The sequence below is a fragment of the Babylonia areolata genome, chromosome 10 (genome assembly GCF_041734735.1).
Source record: "Babylonia areolata isolate BAREFJ2019XMU chromosome 10, ASM4173473v1, whole genome shotgun sequence".
In the NCBI taxonomy this organism is placed as follows: Eukaryota; Metazoa; Mollusca; class Gastropoda; order Neogastropoda; family Buccinidae; genus Babylonia; species Babylonia areolata.
Genome location: NC_134885.1, coordinates 45,400,359 through 45,421,222, shown reverse-complemented (window position 1 = coordinate 45,421,222; position 20,864 = coordinate 45,400,359). Strand labels below are relative to the sequence as shown.

The 20,864-nt window shown below is 42.0% G+C and overlaps 1 protein-coding gene across 1 annotated transcript in view; it reads left to right on the top strand.

Annotated features, from left to right (window-relative positions):
• LOC143286380 (soluble guanylate cyclase gcy-31-like) overlaps positions 1-11,584 on the top strand; it is a 131,291-nt gene extending 119,707 nt beyond the window's left edge. Inside the window, exons 15-16 of the mRNA XM_076593921.1 lie at positions 2,662-2,751; positions 10,133-11,584. Coding sequence (XP_076450036.1) covers positions 2,662-2,751; positions 10,133-11,404 — 1,362 coding nt within the window. The 3' untranslated portion in view covers positions 11,405-11,584. The remainder of the gene's footprint in view (positions 1-2,661; positions 2,752-10,132) is intronic.
• The last annotated feature ends 9,280 nt before the right edge of the window (positions 11,585-20,864 follow it).

Sequence of the window (20,864 nt, the reverse complement as noted above, 5' to 3'; positions counted from 1 at the left end):
AACACATGGGCCCTAATTGTTGACGTTGAAGATTACACTATCAAACACATAGGCCCTAATTGTTGACGTTGAAGAGTACACTATCAGACACATAGGCCCACATTGTTGACGTTGAAGAGTACACTATCAAACACATAGGCCCTGATTGTTGACGTTGAAGATTACACTATCAAACACATAGGCCCTGATTGTTGACGTTGATGATTACACTATCAAACACATAGGCCCTGATTGTTGACGTTGAAGATTACACTATCAAACACATGGGCCCTGATTGTTGACGTTGAAGATTACACTATCAAACACATGGGCCCTGATTCTTGACGTTGAAGATTACACTATCAAACACATAGGCCCTGATTCTTGACGTTGAAGATTACACTATCAAACACATAGGCCCTGATTGTTGACGTTGAAGAGTACACAATCAGACACATAGGCCCTGATTGTTGACGTTGAAGATTACACTATCAGACACATAGGCCCTGATTGTTGACGTTGAAGATTACACTATCAAACACATAGGTCCACATTGTTGACGTTGAAGAATACACTATCACACACATAGGCCCTCATTGTTGACGTTGAAGATTACACTATCAAACATATAGGCCCTGATTGTTGACGTTGAAGAGTACACTATCAAACACATAGGCCCTGATTGTTGACGTTGAAGAGTACACTATCAAACACATAGGCCCTAATTGTTGACATTGAAGATTACACTATCAAACACATGGGCCCTGATTACACTATGAAACACATAGGCCCTGATTACACTATCAAACACATAGGCCCACATTGTTGACGTTGAAGAGTACACTATCAAACACATGGGCCCTGATTACACTATCAAACACATGGGCCCACATTGTTGACGTTGAAGATTACACTATCAAACACATAGGCCCTGATTGTTGACGTTGAAGAGTACACTATCAAACACATAGGCCCTGATTACACTATCAAATACATAGGCCCTGATTACACTATCAAACACATAGGCCCTGATTACACTATCAAACACATAGGCCCTGATTACACTATCAAACACATGGGCCCTGATTACACTATCAAACACATAGGCCCTGATTACACTATCAAACACATAGGCCCTGATTGTCCAGAGAAAGAAAGACATGTAGATGACAGTGAAAAACAGGGAAGTGTGTGTCTTTGGCGGGCAGGCTTCGAGTTTGGAGAGATAAAAATGTAGTCTTTTTTTGGATCACGTGGGTGTGTGTGTGTATGGGTGTGTGTGTGTGTGTGTGTTTGGCTATAAAATAGAAAAAGTTCTTTCCACGCGTTCTAATCATTGTGACAGTGCACTTGCGGGAAGGACACGAAACATAGGAAGCGAAAGATAATAATCCACAGCCAGGTTACTGTTACAGTTTTATTTCTTATTCACAAGACCTGGTAATTTTGTGTGACATACTGACGCACTGATTAAAGAAGTCATTTCTGATTCATATTGGACACTTCTGGTTAGTATGGAAGTCACATTGATGCACGCATCTACCAGGAGCAGACATTGATGCACGCATTACCATCATTTACCAGGAGCAGACATTGATGCACGCATTACCATCATTTACCAGGAGCAGACATTGATGCACGCATTGCCATCATTTACCAGGAGCAGACATTGATGCACGCATTACCATCATTTACCAGGAGCAGACATTGATGCACGCATCTACCAGGAGCAGACATTGATGCACGCATTACCATCATTTACCAGGAGCAGACATTGATGCACGCATTACCATCATTTACCAGGAGCAGACATTGATGCACACATTACCATCATTTACCAGGAGCAGACATTGATGCACGCCGTGCATTACCATCATTTACCAGGAGCAGACATTGATGCACGCATTACCATCATTTACCAGGAGCAGACATTGATGCACGCATTACCATCATTTACCAGGAGCAGACATTGATGCACGCATTACCATCATTTACCAGGAGCAGACATTGATGCACGCATTACCATCATTTACCAGGAGCAGACATTGATGCACGCATCTACCAGGAGCAGCAAAATTCTGCGAAGTAACGGGACAGCAATCTGAATGTACTATGGGAAATATTTTTAAAGGATCACACATCTAAAACACAAGACTTTGGAATTTGAAATATGACTCTAGGCATAAAAAGTATATGTTACTGTCCATATTCGCCCAAGTGGTTGCTTGTTGTTAAAAGGAGATCAACAGTGTCTATTATGCATATTCATATTCAGCTCGTGTGCACCGATCACAACGAAAGTTCGTGGTCACATATTTTATAGAAATTGATTTGCGTAAATGCCTTGTCACTCACTGCATAATGTCCATGAACGACCATCTGAATCAGATTTGTTTCCAAAAACACGCAGTGTGATGGTCAGGGTTCACCGTTACTGCACTTGCGCATCTGCTGTTATCACCAGAATCTCACGAAATTCTTCCGGTTTCTAAATTCGCGATAAGACAAATTTTCAGGGGGTTTGTTTTTCTCTTGATGTTGTTGTTGTTGTTTATTTATTTCGGGGGAAGGTGCTCGGTGGGGCGAGACAGACAACCCGACAGAGACAAAGGCAGACAGACAGACAGAGAGAGAGAGACAAACATAGAGAGACAGAGAGATACGCATACATGCTCGTTACAGGCCATGAAGATCCATATCAGCGAGACAACCCGACAGAAACTGACTGACACGCCTTACGTTGTGAAGGACCGCGGCTTCGTCGTTATCAAGGTGACTATATCCACATGTCCGTCCGTCTGTCTGTCTGTCTGTCTGTCTGTCTGTCTGTCTGTCTCTCTCTCTCTCTCTCTCTCTCTCTCTCTCTCTCTCTCTCTCTCTCTCTCAGACAGACAGGCAGACAGAGAGAGAGAGAGATTTATAGGGACTTAAGTGTTACACATCCACGTGTAAATCATGCCAAACAATATTCTTCATGCTATCTGTGTTGATTAATACTCGTTTGATACGAGATTCTCTTCTATTCTATTTGTATAGTCCTTTACTTTGTACAAGCTTGTTCGTTTGGTCTTTTGGTGTAACGACCAGTCATTGTGTCCTTTGAAGGCGATGTGCTTATGTCTCTACAACACACTGTACAGTGTCTCTACAACACATTGTACCGTGTTGTACCGTGTCTGTACAACCCACTGTACCGTTTTGTACAACCCATTGTACCGTGTCTCTACAACACATTGTACCGTGTCTGTACAACCCACTGTACCGTGTTGTACAACCCATTGTACCGTGTCTCTAAAACACATTGTACCGTGTCTCTACAACACATTGTACCGTGTTGTACCGTGTCTGTACAACCCATTGTACCGTGTCTCTACAAGACATTGTACAGTGTCTTTACAACACAGTTGTACCGTGTTGTACCGTGTCTCTACAACACAATGTACCGTGTTGTTCCGTGTCTGTACAACCCATTGTGCCGTGTTGTTCAACCCATTCTACCGTGTCTCTACAACACATTGTACAGTGTCTTTACAACACAGTTGTACCGTGTTGTACCGTGTCTTTACAACACATTGTACCGTGTCTCTACAACACATTGTACAAAATGTATCATGTTTTTACAACACATTTTGACGTGTCTCCACAACACATTGTAGCATGTCTCTACAACACATTGTAACGTGTCTTTACAACACATTGCGTTGTGTCTCTACAACACATTGTACCGTCTCTCCAACACATTGTACTGTGTCTCTACAACACTTTATACCGTGTTGTACCGTGTCTTCACATCACATTGTACCGTGTTGTACAGTGTCTGTACAACACATTGAACTGTGTCTCTACAACACATCGTACCGTGTTTCTTCAACATAGTGTATCATGTCTCTACAACACATTCTATCATGTCTCTACAACGCATTGTACCGTTTCTTGACAACACATTGTAATGTGTTCTACCGTGTCTCTACAACACGTCGTAGAGTGTCTCTACAACACATTGTACTGTGTCCCTACAACATATTGTACCGTGTCTCTATAACCCATTGTACTGTGTCTTTACAACAAATTGTACCTTGTTGTAACGTGTCTCTACAACACGTGTCTCTACAACACATTCCATCGTGTCAGTCTCTACAACACACTGTACCAAGTCTCTACAACACATTGTATCGCGTCTTCACAACACATTTCATCATGTCTCTACAACACATTATACCGTGTCTCTACAACACAATGTCTCTACAACACATTGTATCGTGTCTGTATCGTGTCTCTACAACACATTGTACAGTGTCTCTACAACACATTGTATCATGTCTCTACAACACATTGGATCCTGTCTTTACAACACGTTGTATCGTGATTCTACAACATGTTGTACCGTCTCACTACAACATATTGTATCATGTCTCTACAACACATTGTATCGTGTCTCTACAACACATTGCATCGTGTCTCTACAACACATTGTATCATGTCTCTACAATACATTGCATCGTGTCTCTACAACACAATGTACCATGTCTTTACATCACAATATACCATGTCTTTACAATATTGCATCGTGTCTCTACAAGACATTGTATCGTGTCTCTACAAGACATTGTATCATGTCTCTGCAACACATTGTATCATGTCTCTACAACACATTGCATCGTGTCTTTACATCACAATGTATTATGTCTCTACAACACATTAGATCGTGTCTCTACAACACATTGGATCGTGTCTCTATAACACATTGCATCATGTCTCTACAACATAATGTATCATGTTTTGACAACACATTGTATCATGTCTCTACAACACATTATAACACATTGTATCGTGTATCTACAACACATTGCATCGTGTCTCTACAACACAATGTACCATGTCTTCACAACACAATGTACCATGTCTTCACAACACAATGTACCATGTCTCTACAACACAATGTATCATGTCTCTACAACACATTGTATCGTGTCTCTACAACACATTGCATCGTGTCTCTACAACACAATGTACCATGTCTTCACAACACAATGTACCATGTCTCTACAACACATTGCATCGTGTCTCTACAACACATTGCATCGTGTCTCTACAACACATTGCATCGTGTCTCTACAACACAATGTACCATGTCTTTACAACACAATGTATCATGTCTCTACAACACATTGCATCGTGTCTCTACAACACATTGGATCGTGTCTCTATAACACATTGCATCATGTCTCTACAAGATAATGTATCATGTTTTGACAACACATTGTATCATGTCTCTACAACACATTATAACACATTGTATCGTGTCTCTACAACACATTGCATCGTGTCTCTACAACACAATGTACCATGTCTTCACAACACAATGTACCATGTCTTCACAACACATTGTATCGTGTCTCTACAACACATTGCATCGTGTCTCTACAACACATTGCATCGTGTCTCTACAACACAATGTACCATGTCTTTACAACACAATGTATCATGTCTCTACAACACATTGCATCGTGTCTTTACAACACCTTGTATCATGTCTCTACACCACATTGCATCGTGTCTCTACAACACATTGTATCGTGTCTCTACAACACATTGTATCATGTCTTTACAACACAATGTATCATGTATCTACAACACATTGTATCGTGTCTCTACAACACATTGTATCATGTCTCTACAACACATTGGATCGTGTCTCTACAACACATTGGATCGGGTCTCTACAACACAATGTACCGTGTCTCTACAACACAACGTATCATGTCTCTACAACACAACGTATCATGTCTCTACAACACAACGTATCATGTCTCTACAACACAACGTATCATGTCTCTACAACACATTGCATCATGTTTCTAAAACACACTCTACCGTGTTTTTACAAGACATTGTATCATGTAATACATTGTACCATGTTTCTGCAACATATTGTACCGTGTCTCTTCAACACATTGTATCATATATTTTCTACACATTGTATCGTGTCTCTACAACACACTGTATCGTGTCTCTACAACACAGTGTACTATGTCTCTAAAACACTATGTATCATGTCTCAACAACAACTTGTATCGTGTCTCTACAACACAGTGTACCTTATCTCTGCAACGTATTGTATCATGTCTGTATAACACATTGAATTTTGTCTCTACAACACATTGTATCATGTTTCTACAACACATTGCATCGTGTCTCTACAACACAATGTATCATGTCTCTACAACACATTGTATCGTGTTTCTACAACACATTGTATTATGTCTCCACAACACACTCTACTGTGTCTGTACAACACCTTGTATCGTGTGTCTCTACAACACATTGTACCCTGTCTCAACATCACGTGTCTCCATAACACATTGTACCCTCTCTACATCACGTGTCTCTACAACACATTGTACCCTGTCTCAACATCACGTGTCTCCATAACACATTGTACCCTGTCTCTACATTACGTGTCTCCATAACACATTGTACCCGGTCTCTACAACATGTGTCTCTACAACACATTGTACCCTGTCTCAACATCACGTGTCTCCATAACACATTGTACCCTGTCTCTACATTACGTGTCTCCATAACACATTGTACCCGGTCTCTACAACATGTGTCTCCATAACACATTGTACCCTGTCTCTACATCACGTGTCTCCATAACACATTGTACCCTGTCTCCACATCACGTGTCTCCATAACACATTGTACCCTGTCTCTACATCACGTGTCTCCATAACACATTGTACCCTGTCTCTACATCACGTGTCTCCATAACACATTGTACCCTGTCTCTACATCACGTGTCTCCATAACACATTGTACCCTGTCTCTACATCACGTGTCTCCATAACACATTGTACCCTGTCTCTACATCACGTGTCTCCATAACACATTGTACCCTGTCTCTACATCACGTGTCTCCATAACACATTGTACCCTGTCTCTACATCACATGTCTCCATAACACATTGTACCCTGTCTCTACAACATGTGTCACCTAAACACATTGTACCCTGTCTCTACAACACGTGTCTATACAACACATTGTACCCTGTCTCTATAACACAACTTTACCCTGTCTCTACAACACATTGTATCATGTTCCTACGACACATTGTACCCTGTCTCTACAACACGTGTCTCGACAACACATTGTACCATGTGTCTACAACACATTGTATCATATGTCTCCACAACACATTATACCATGTCTCTACAACACATTGTGTCGTGTCTCTACAAAACATTGTATCATGGCTCTACGGCACATTGTACTGTGTCCCCACAACACATTGTATCATGTCTTGACAACACATTGTATCGTGTCTCTACAACACAGTGTACCATGTCTCTACAACACAGTGTATCATGTATCTACAACACGTTGTACCGTGTCTCTACGACACATTGTATCATATCTCTACAACACATTGTATGGTATCTCTACAACACATTGCATCATATATCAACACATTGTACCCTGTCTCTGCAAGACATTTATCATGTCTCTACAACACATTGTATCATGTCTCTACAACACGTGTCTCTACAACACATTGTACCATGTGTCTACAACACATTGTATCATATGTCTCCACAACACATTATACCATGTCTCTAAAACACATTGTGTCGTGTTTCTACAACACATTGTACCATGTCTCTACAACACATTATATCATATGTCTCCACAACACATTATACCATGTCTCTACAACACATTGTGTCATGTCTCTACAACACATTGTATCATGGCTCTACGGCACATTGTAATGTGTCCCCACAACACATTGTATCATGTCTTGACAATACATTGTATCATGTCTTGACAATACATTGTATCATGTCTCTACAACACAGTGTACCGTGTATCCACAACACGTTGTACCGTGTCTCTACGACACATAGTATCATATCTCTACAACACATTGTATCATATCTCTACAACACATTGCATCATATATCAATAACACATTGTACCGTGTCTCTGCAAGACATTGTATCATGTCTCTACAACGCATTGTATCATGTCTCTACAGCACATTGTATTATGCCTCTACAACACATTGCATCGTGCCTCTACAACACATTGCATCGTGCCTCTACAACATATTTGTAACGTGTCTCTACAACACATAACATTGTGTCTCTACAACACATTGTATCGTGTCTCTACAACACAATGTATCATGTCTTGACAACACATTGTATCATGTCTCTACAACACATTGTATCATGTCTCTACAACACATTGTATTGTGTTTCTACAGCACATTATACTGTGTTTTTACAACACATTGTACCATGTCTCTACAACACAGTGTATCATGTCTTGACAGTGTATCATGTCTCTACAACACAATGTACCATGTCTTTACAACACACTCTGCCTTGTCTTTACAAGACATTGTATCATGTAACACATTGTACCAAGTCTCTATGACACATTGTAACGTGTCTCTTGAACACATTGTATCGTGTCTCCACAACACATTGTATCATCTTTTCTACACATTGTACCATGTCTCCACAACACATTGTACCAAATCTCTACAACACGTTGTATCGTGTCTCTACAACAAATTGCATCGTGTATCAAAAACACATTGTACCATGTCTCTACAAAACATTGTATCATGTCTCTACAACACTTTCTACCATGTGTCTACAACACATTGCATCGTGTCTCTACAACACATTGTACCCAGTCTCTACAACACATTGCATCGTGTCTCTACATCACATTGTATCATGTCTCTACAACACATTGTACCGTGTCTCTACAACACAATGTATCATAACTTGACAACACATTATATCATGTCTCTACAAGACATTGTGCCGTGTCTCTGCAAGACATTGCATCGTGTCTTTACAACACAATGTATCATGTCTTGACAACGAATTGTACCATGTCTCTACAACACATTGTACTGTGTCTCTACAACACATTGTATCATGTCCCCTCAACCCATTGTATTATGTCTCCACAACACATTGTACCGTGTCTCTACAACACATTGTATCATGTCTCTACTACACATTGTATCATTTCTCTACAACACATTATACACTGTCCCTACAACACATTGTACCGTGTCTCTACAACACATTGTATCATGTCTCAACAACACATTGTATCATTTCTCTCCAACACATTGTACCATGTCTCTACTACACATTATATCATGTCTCTGCAACACATTGTACACTGTCTCTACAACATGTACCGTGTCTCTACAACACATTGTATCATGTCTCAACAACACATTGTATCATTTCTCTACAACACGTTGTACCGTGTCTCTACAACACATTGTATCATGTCTCCTCAACCCATTGTATTATGTCTTTACAACACGTTATACCGTGTCTCTACTACACATTATATCATGTCTCTGCAACACATTGTACACTGTCTCTACAACACATTGTACCGTGTCTCTACAACACATTGTATCATGTCTCAACAACACATTGTATCATGTCTCTACAACACATTGTATCATGTCCCCTCAACCCATTGTATTATGTCTCCACAACACATTGTACCGTGTCTCTACAACACTTGTATCATGTCTCTACTACACATTGTATCATTTCTCTACAACACATTATACACTGTCCCTACAACACATTGTACCGTGTCTCTACAACACATTGTATCATGTCTCAACAACACTTGTATCATTTCTCTCCAACACATTGTACCATGTCTCTACTACACATTATATCATGTCTCTGCAACACATTGTACACTGTCTCTACAACACATTGTACCGTGTCTCTACAACACATTGTATCATGTCTCAACAACACATTGTATCATGTCTCTACAACACATTGTACCTCTACAACCCATGTAATATAACACGATACGTCTCTACTACACATTATATCATGTCTCTAACAACACAATTGTACCGTGTCTCTACAACACATTGTATCATGTCTCAACAACACATTGTATCATGTCTCTACAACACATTGTACACTGTCTCTACAAGACGTTGTACCGTGTCTCAACAACACATTGTACACTGTCTCTACAACACGTTGTATGGTGTCTCTACAACACGTTGTACCGTGTCTCTACAACACGTTGTACCGTGTCTCTACAACACGTGGTGTCTGTTCCCCACCTGACCAACAGGGCAAGGGGTCCATGAAGACCTATTGGCTGGAGGGTCGTGACGGAAAGTCCGTGCGGGAGAAGAAGGAGCAGGAGACGGGCCGGAAGACGCCGCCATCTACCACCAAAGTCGTGGATCCCGAGAGCGTGGAGACTGACAGCCACTTCATCACATCCCTCCCCTCCCACCGCCACATCTACTCCCCTGTCTCCTTCGACGACCTGACCCACGACCAGGGCCACAGCCACTCTCCTGACTCCATCTCCTCTTCATTCGGAAAGGCTGGGGGTGTGGGTGGTGGTGTCGGTGTGGGTGGGCGGGACGTGGGGATGGTGGTGAGGCGTCCGAGGAAGGTGTCCATCTCGTGCCTGGAGAGGAGGGTGTCTGGAGCCAGCACGGAGCGGAGGGTGTCCAGCCCCAGTACCACCCCCGCCCTGGTGTCAGACCTCTTTGCCGCGGGGGGCATGGTGAGGAAAAGCATCTGCGGGGTCTGTCCCGCTGAGAACGAGGTGTCCGGCCTGCCCTGTCCCCACAGCAGTCCCCGAGAGCAGAGCGGTGAGGTGTCCGGCCTGCCCTGTCCCCACAGCAGTCCCCGAGAGCAGAGCGGTGAGGTCTCCGGTCTGTTCTCGGGCGGCCCCGTTCCTTCAGGGGTCAGCTTGCTGGAGTCGGCGGCAGCAGTGGTGGCTGGAACTCCGGGCACATCAGTGAACCCTGACTCAGCAGCCTGTACCTCGCCAGTTACAGGGCAAGGGTTCACATCCACACACACTGTACAGCAACTCCCCACATGCTCTGAATCCCACGCGGCCTCACCTCGGGAAGAGTCTGGCGGTAGACGTCCTGACAGGGTGGGCCTTCAGGGCGGCAGCAGCTCAGGGAGTGAGCATGACAACAACCTGGATCACAACAACCCCCCTCCTCCTGCTGCCCCTCAACGGCCCGGCTCTGACCCACATCCACACAACAACAGTAACAACAGCGGCGGCAGCAACAACGTAAGCAGCAGCAGTAACGACCACAGCAACAACAACGACAAGTGTAGCCCCGTGCAGTCTATACAACAGCCAGAGGATGGTCCCAGTTCCATCCATACCCTTCGACATGACGTGGTTAATGACAGTGCCAGCAGCCCTCAGACCAGCACAGGAAGTGGCCCCAGCACTGCCAGAGACAGCCGTAACGGAAGGGCCAGGGGGCTGAAGCAGAAAGCAGAGCGCTCCATGTCAAACCCCGGCCGCCACAAGTACATCAACTCGCAGAAATCCAGAAGCAAGGCGTGTGGTATACTTTAATTTTTTTTTCTTCCTTGTTTTGATTTGATCTGACAGTGCTGACCAGTGCAGTGTGTAGGCTACCGTCGTTGAAGGGTGGTCCCAGTTCCCTCCATCCCATCCAAGCCACGAGGAACGACAGCACTAGCATGTCTCAGGCTGAATTTCAAGAAACTAAGCGCAGACATAAACAGTCGTGACAGAAGCAAACAAACAAATATATATATATATATATGTGTGTGTGTGTGTGCGTTCGTTCGTCTTCAGTTTAACGTCTTTCCACTTGAAGTGATATTGGCAAAAAAAAAAAAAAAAAAAAAAAAAAACCGTGGGGGTAGGGGTTGTGGGAGGGGGTGGGGGTAAAAGTGTGTGTATGTGTGGAGGGTGAATAGGGAGAGACAACGCTAGGGAAAATGGAAACGTTATAAACGCCAACATCAAACAACTATAACAAATGTCCTATTGGACTACGCAGCAAACCTTCTGCAACAGCAAATAACATATTGGAATTGTTAATAACACATTCAAAAGAACTTTTGGTGAAGTCTGGCAAAAAACATTTTAGATTCTGACATTCGAATATGATATGGTTGCTAGATATATGTTCTCCACATATGCACCTAACATCTTTGCTGAACTTAGTTATAAAAGCGTTCAGTTTTATCCTGTTTGATAATGTATGGATCTGCCTTAATCTTATTGAATTACTGTATGTATTTGACTGATTGATAGTTCCCGGTTGTTGAACATTAATCACACTACGGTTTAAAGTTTTGCCGTTTTCCTGGTATTCTTCTTCTTCTTCTTCCGCGTTCGATGTTTTGGCTGCGTCAGACGGTCACCCCTGTCGCCACGATGTAACCCACGGTCTTCTCCAGGTCGTGGCGGTCTCCCCAAAGCTGCGCCTGTAGCTCTGTGCCCCCTGGCCAGGTTTGACGCCATAGAGCTTCATGGGTTGGGCAGTGTTGGAGGATGTGTTCAGGGGTCTGGGGTCCAGTGCCACACGGACACTCATCAGTGTGGGCGATCTTTATACGGTGAAGGTGACTCAGTAGTCGGCAGTGGCCAGTTCTCAGTCTGAAGAGGACTGTCTGCTGGTGTCTCTGGAGCTGGTGGATTGGATCGACACCACTGTTTTCACCCAGCCTTCTCTTCCACTGGTTCTGGTATCGGTTGTGGATGATGGTCCTGGCCTCTCTGTAGGTCACGGGGTGGCTGAACTGCTTCATTTTGCTGCCTGCCTTGGAGAGAGCATCGGCCTTTTCGTTCCCCGTGACCCCACAGTGAGAAGGAACCCACTGAACAGTGACAGTCGACCGTTTTGAAAGGTCATGAAGGGCTGCTTTGATGTTTGTCAGCTGCTGTTCGTTTCTGGTTGACTGGAGTCCCTGCAGGAGAGATCTGCAGTCAGTGAAAATCTGACTTTGTTCCACGATGTTTTTTCTAGTATTCGATAACCCTCTTGTACAGACAGAGGCACATAAAGTTCTATGGTTCCCTGTTCGTTTTTTGCTCCTTTTCTTGCAGCACTGTCAGCCCATTCATTGTAGAGAATACCAAGATGTGAAGGAACCCAGCAAAACGTTATATGTGTTCCTTTCAAGCTTAAAAGATGTAAAATGTGGCTGATTTCTATTATGATTTTGGATTTGTTCTTACAATTTGATGAGTTTAAAGCACATAATACAGATTTGGAATCAACGCAAAATAAGACTTGTAGAAGGCAAACTGGAAGATCAAGAATATGATTTAGAGCCATAAGAACAGCAATAAGTTCAGCAGTGAATATTGAACGATTTTTACCAATATAGTATGATCTTTCCGTTTTCAGTTTTGGTATAACGAAAGCTGAACCTGCTTGGCCATTGTCTAATAGTGAGCCGTCCGTGTAGATCTGTAAATGATCACAGTATCTATTTTGAAGGTGTACTCGGACTTCTGTTGCCATGATATTCGGATTTTCATTCTTTTTCATGTCAGTGTGATTAACATCAAAATGTGCTTTATTCATCTCCCAGATGGGGTATGGACTTACGGTCTTCTGTGTGTCTACGTGTGTGTGTGTGTGTGTGTGTGTGTAGTGAGAGAAAATCTCCAATTGAATAACAAATACCAGAGCATTTCATTCTCTCACGAGCTGCAGTTGTGATGTTGATCCCACTTGTGATCTAAAAACAAGAAAGGAATGGCACAAAGTTCACTTTAGTATTTAAGCAACTCATGTACACAACTGTGACATACTGAGAAGTTCAGAATGCTCATAATTATGCACTGTTAGACTAGACTGAATAGTTTGAACTTTTTCTTTCTTCCTTCTTGTCTGTGAAGAAAATGGGAGGGTGTCTGTGTACCTGAGCGCATGCGTGCCAGGGATTTCAGTTCCATGTTTTCACTTGGTCACACTAAGGATTCCTGTTCTGTGTTTCCACTTGGTCACACTAAGGATTTCAGTTCCTTGTTTCCACTTGGTCACACCAAGGATTCCTGTTCCGTGTTTCCACTTGGTCACACTAAGGATTTCAGTTCCTTGTTTCCACTTGGTCACACCAAGGATTCCTGTTCCGTGTTTCCACTTGGTCACACCAAGGATTCCTGTTCCGTGTTTCCACTTGGTCACACCAAGGATTCCTGTTCTGTGTTTCCACTTGGTCACACTAAGGATTTCAGTTCCTTGTTTCCACTTGGTCACACCTGTTCCGTGTTTCCACTTGGTCACACCAAGGATTCCTGTTCCGTGTTTCCACTTGGTCACACCTGTTCCGTGTTTCCACTTGGTCACACCTGTTCCGTGTTTCCACTTGGTCACACCTGTTCCGTGTTTCCACTTGGTCACACCTGTTCCGTGTTTCCACTTGGTCACACCTGTTCCGTGTTTCCACTTGGTCACACCAAGGATTCCTGTTCTGTGTTTCCACTTGGTCACACCAAGGATTCCTGTTCTGTGTTTCCACTTGGTCACACCAAGGATTCCTGTTCTGTGTTTCCACTTGGTCACACCAAGGATTTCAGTTCCTTGTTTCCACTTGGTCACACCTGTTCCGTGTTTCCACTTGGTCACACCTGTTCCGTGTTTCCACTTGGTCACACCTGTTCCGTGTTTCCACTTGGTCACACCAAGGATTCCTGTTCTGTGTTTCCACTTGGTCACACCTGTTCCGTGTTTCCACTTGGTCACACCTGTTCCGTGTTTCCACTTGGTCACACCTGTTCCGTGTTTCCACTTGGTCACACCAAGGATTCCTGTTCCGTGTTTCCACTTGGTCACACTAAGGATTTCAGTTCCTTGTTTCCACTTGGTCACACCTGTTCCGTGTTTCCACTTGGTCACACCTGTTCCGTGTTTCCACTTGGTCACACCTGTTCCGTGTTTCCACTTGGTCACACCAAGGATTCCTGTTCTGTGTTTCCACTTGGTCACACCAAGGATTCCTGTTCTGTGTTTCCACTTGGTCACACCAAGGATTCCTGTTCTGTGTTTCCACTTGGTCACACCAAGGATTTCAGTTCCTTGTTTCCACTTGGTCACACCTGTTCCGTGTTTCCACTTGGTCACACCAAGGATTCCTGTTCCGTGTTTCCACTTGGTCACACCTGTTCCGTGTTTCCACTTGGTCACACCAAGGATTTCTGTTCCGTGTTTCCACTTGGTCACACCAAGGATTCCTGTTCCGTGTTTCCACTTGGTCACACCAAGGATTCCTGTTCCGTGTTTCCACTTGGTCACACCTGTTCCGTGTTTCCACTTGGTCACACCAAGGATTCCTGTTCCGTGTTTCCTCTTGGTCACACCTGTTCCGTGTTTCCACTTGGTCACACCAAGGATTCCTGTTCCGTGTTTCCACTTGGTCACACCAAGGATTCCTGTTCCGTGTTTCCACTTGGTCACACCAAGGATTCCTGTTCCGTGTTTCCACTTGGTCACACTAAGGATTTCAGTTCCTTGTTTCCACTTGGTCACACCAAGGATTCCTGTTCCATCACACGAAGGATTCCACATGAACACATGTAACTCCTTGCCGGCATTCTCACTGTTCCCTTCTCTTACTTTCTGTCTATCTTTCTTGTCCAAACACAGTCAGCGATCTAACGTGGCCATTCACTCAGTCAAAGTGCACTGGAAAATTTGGAAAACCAGCCTGGCAAATACAAGTTGCACATCAGCAAATGGTGCAGGGTCTCCTCTGGCCACACGGTAGATCGACACCGTCTAAGAAATGAACTGATACAGACTTGTGATGAAGTGTTGATTGTGGACATTTGACAGCATCATCATGGGTGTGGTTGGGTTGTGGCAGAGTGATTCCTGACATGTGGAAGCTGATAACAGAGGGGAGGGGAGAGTGAGACACAGAGAAATGGTGGAGAAATGAAGAGAAGCTGGATGAATGAACACTTGCATAATCCTTCAAATAAAGTCTGTTGTAAACTTACGGGTGATCTGGTATATATATATAGATATATATATATATGTATGTGTATATATATATATATATGTATGTATGTGTATATATATATATATATATATATATATATATATATATATATATACACTTGCGTGTACACATGAATGCACACAATGTTAAAGTTCAGCTTCATAGCCGATAAGTGTAAATACTGACAGCATTGGAACAGAATGCGAGACGGAATATATTCCAAAAAACAAAGAAACAAAGTGTGCATAGCCACAACAATAACTTGAGGCCTGATAATTTCAATCCTAATTCAAAGATACCTATTTTTGTACTGTAGAAAATACTCGTATAAACTGTACAACTCATTGACAGGTATTACCAATGATTTGTGTATGTGCACTTGTGTGTAGAAAGTGCTTAACAAGAGTGTCAGTCTTGTCCAGAGCATAATTGTCCATGGTAACTTGACTTACCCACTGGAAGGCAACACTAAGATATCTGTGCTGAGAGAAAAGGCTACGTTGTGAAAAAAAAGGAAAAACAACAAGAAGGAAATCGGGATGGGTGGGTGGTAATACCTCAGAGTTCATGTTGCCAGATTCCTAAAGCTGTGAAAGTTGAAGCACAGCTACCAAAACGGCATCCCATTTTCCCTGTTAGCCCACAGGTCCACCTATTATTATTTCAGTGACCTCTTCCCGTCCATACACCTATGCCAGCAGAAGGCTACACAACCCCAGCTGTGAGACAGGGTCAAAAAAGACCAAGCAATTTTTTCCCCCAAGGACTTCCTCAGTTTCACTGAGCAATGTATTGAATGATTTCTGAATGTTCACCTTCAAAACAGACAAAATGAAGATATTTGGGAAAAAACATATGTACCTCGCCTTGCTTCTGTGTTGTTGAGAAAGAGCCATTCCCTGCTCAGATGTGTGGCCCTAATTTTCCCCTTCCAACAGTTTGTGTGGAAAGTGTGGATCCACGATACAGGGGTAGGGCAGTGTAGGCTATATTTCTGTGGTGTTGGTCTTTTTCCATCCACGGAACAAGCTTCTTTTTTTTCTTCAAAAATATGTTTATGTGCTTGAATGATCACATTTTTTTTCATCATTCTGTTGTATTTTTCCTTCAAAATTTCTCTATGTATTTGGTTATTACTGGTAATGCAGCAATTTTTTTTAATTTTTTTTTGTTTTTTTTTTGTTTTTGTTTGTTTGTTTGTTTGTTTTGCTTGGTTCAGTAAGTATTATGTTATGTCCAAGTGATATTTTTCTTCTTCTTCTTAAGTTGAGAGATATGAGGATTGTATTTGCAAGTTGAGGGGGTGATTGTTAGGGTAATCTAATAATAATACAGCATAATGAAACATGGATTCTGAAGCTTGTCACTATGGATGTGTATGATATGTGTAATATATATATACAAAAGAGGCACAATATAAAATGAACATGAACATAAAAGCAGTTTACAAAAATTACACGAGTTGCGAGTCTTATCATTCCCTTCACTACACACACACACGCGCACACACACACACACACAGATACACACACACACACACACACACACATTTATTCATATCTAACATTCAGTGTGTTGAATGTCAGGTTTGCAAATGCATACATGATTTAAACAACACATTGTACACCAAAATCAGTTGGCAGTATTGTTTGTACCTGTACACACAACTTGTTTAAACGGGGAAAAAATAAATGTTTCTGTATGTAAGTCTGTCATCAGTATTGCTTTCCATATAAAAAAGAAAGAAAAAAAAGCACATTTTACAAGCCCAATGCCATGGTTCCATGTGTCTCTAATTAATTCATGTGCCTCTTTTTTGACACAGATGTTATAGATTCAGACACCCCTTGAAGAAAGCGTTACTAAAATACTGTTTCAACCACCTGTTATTTCATTTTTACTATTGATGGTGATGATGGTGTGTGTGTGTGTGTGTGTGCAGAAAATTATAACATTATTTTCTTCATTATTACCATTGTCATCATTTCTATTTTTCTCATTGTCAATGTCATCGTCATCAGTAGCAGTAGTGGTGTTCCAGCCACTGCTGCTGCTGTTGTTCTCGATGCCTGTTAGCACCATCAGTATTACATTTATAAGACAACTGGTATTGTGCATCATGTAGTATTGTGTATCACCTTAATCTTCATTTTTGGCACATGTATGTGTTTCAGGGTGTGTGTGTGTGTTTCAGGGTGTGTGTGTGGTCATTCTTTAATTTAGCATCTTTTCACTATGAGTGATATTGGGTGTGTGTGTGTGTGTGTGTGTTGGGGGGGGGGAGGGGGGGGGGGCATGAGCACGGGGGAGGAGAGAGGAAAACAGAAAAGGTAGAAAACTACCAAAGAATGCATAACTAACATGCAGTTGCATTTACCAATAACAATTCAATAATGATAATAATAATCAGAAACCATTAACACAGTTCTGAAGTACATTAAAGGAATGTAGAAATAGGACTATAAACAAATGCCTGTGAAAGTTCGACCATAAGAACCCTGTCAGAAATAACTTTCCAGAAATCATCTGCAGAATAGTTACTCTCTTTGAAATACTTGGGCAAGAAGGTACAGTGAAACAATCATGCACTGCTTACCACAGATGCATGTTACATTTTTCATATAATTTGTCTTAAAGTTTTATACGGAAGAAAGTAGTGGTTATTAATCTTGTATAGCAAGCTGATGGATTCGGTATCTTTTCTTTAATAATTTTCTCAGGGAATAATGTCCCTTTATGTTTTAAAAACTTCCATCGGTTATGAAATCGACCCCATGCTGATTTTTCTAAGCATATACCTCTTTTAGGGAAAGACGATCATGTATTTTTGTCAATTTTTCTGTGTGTGTGTGTGTGTGTGTGTGTGTGTGTGTGTAACCATTGTTAGAAATACATTTGGCTTAGAAATAAGTAAAAATCAGTTCTTTCCATATATTTTCTTTCATTATAACTTAATGACAAAGCACTTCTGGAAAGGGCAAATATCAAATGTGAAGAAACACTGTTCCTGCAGTTAACTATGTTACTCATTGTTACATTTTGAATCAAGTGGGCCATAAAGGCTTCACCTCTTTTTATTTTCATTCTATAACTATAAAGGCTTCACCTCTTTTTATTTTCATTCTATAACTATCTTCCACTACATTTCATAAAAAAAAATGTTTACATGTATTGTTGTTGATTTTTATATATTGCAACATTATGTAAAATTTTCCAGCAAATGCATGTTTTGGTAACTTTCTGGTTTTCCACTATTCTGTACTGCATTCAGTATGCCAGTGTTTCTACTCCATGTGGTATTGTGAATGAGAGGGATAGAGAGAGAGAGAGGGAGAGAGAGGGGGGGAGAGAGAAGAGATGGGGACTACTGTTCTGCCTTAACTTGTTACACTGTGAGCATAATGTTGACGATATGATTCTCAGACCATGGTGAAATATTGAACATGTTGTCTTTCCAAAACAGCACTCCTTTCCCCCAGTTGATTTGCTCACTCATGGTAATGTTGTCATGCAACATATATTTGTATGATTTTGTATTATGTGTAAATCATCATTAACCACCTTGTTTATCCTCAACACTATTAAGGTCATGAAATTTCATCGAGAATGTCTTCATCTCTTGCGTTTGTCATTGTTGGTGTCGAGATATGATGACCATTGTTCATATATTGATTACCTGGTGATATTTTTATTCTGTGTCACTATCAAAGTTGTGAAAACACTGTGTAAGCTAGCAAACAAATGATATAAATCATAAATTTCTAGAATATCTCCAGAACTTTTTTCTTGTAATTTTTTTGTTAAAAAGATTGTTTTAGATAAATAACTGGTTGTGAAGGACCTGTTGAGACAGATGGAAAAGGAACATGTCTGATTTAACACATGCAGAAATGCAGGACGTACACTGATGGCTGCAGGTGATGGGGGAGGGGGGGTGTGGGGGGTACAGTGAGTGTGGAGGAGGGGTGGTTGGCTGTTCATTCCAATCTCAAAACCAAGAGGTGGAGTGGTGGTGGCCTAGTCTGCCTAGGAAGCTAGAGAACATGACTGTGCAGGATCAAATCACTTATTTGCCACAATTTTCTTCCCCTCCAATAGACCTTGAGTGGTGTTCTGGATGCTAGTCATTCGGATGAGACGATAAACTGAGGTCCCATGAGTAGCATGATTTCAGCACACGTACAAGAACCACGGCAAGAAAAGGTTTGTCCTTGGCAAAATTGTGAAGAAAAGTCCACTGTGATAATGAAAGAAATACACTTGTACCTGGGGAAAGTCCACTGTGATAATGAAAGAAATACACTTGTGCCTGGGGAAAGTCCACTCTGATAATGAAAGAAATACACTTGTGCCAAGGAAAAGAAGACAAAAATAGGGTGGCCTGGCACAGCAGGGAGAGCAGCCCCAATTTCATACAATCAGTTATGACAAGTAATCACTGTAATGCATGTGCAATACAGTATTAAGTGTCTGTCCCCACAAATGTACAAACCATGTTGATGGAGACAAGGAGCCACTGTCTTTCCTCTTGGCTGGTTTGTCAATCAGAGTTTGAAGATCAGAAAAGAGGAGGCAGGTCGGGGGGGGGGGGGGGGGGGGTATAGGAGTAACTGGAGTGGAAGTGTTTCGTTAGTGCCACCAGGAACTTTAATCTGCAGGCAATTATGGCCAGAAAGTGGGTTTCTCTTTCACTTCAACTTGAACTGGTTATATATGCATATGAAGACCAAAAAATGGCGAGAGATTCAAACAGGATCAAATCGTACACACAGAGGCGAGAGATTCTGACCGTACGGGATCAAATCCACATAGAAGCGACAGAATCGTACAGAATCAAATCCACATAGAAGCGAGAGATTCTGACCGTACAGGATCAAATCCACATAGAAGCGAGAGATCCTGACCCGTACGGGATCAAATCCACTCTGACCAGTATTTTCTCTCTCTCACACTTGTCCTTGCATGCTGGTCTAGATGGTTGTCATAAGAATGAGACTAAAAACCGAGGTTCTGTGTGCAGAATGCACTTAGCACACGTTAAATAACCA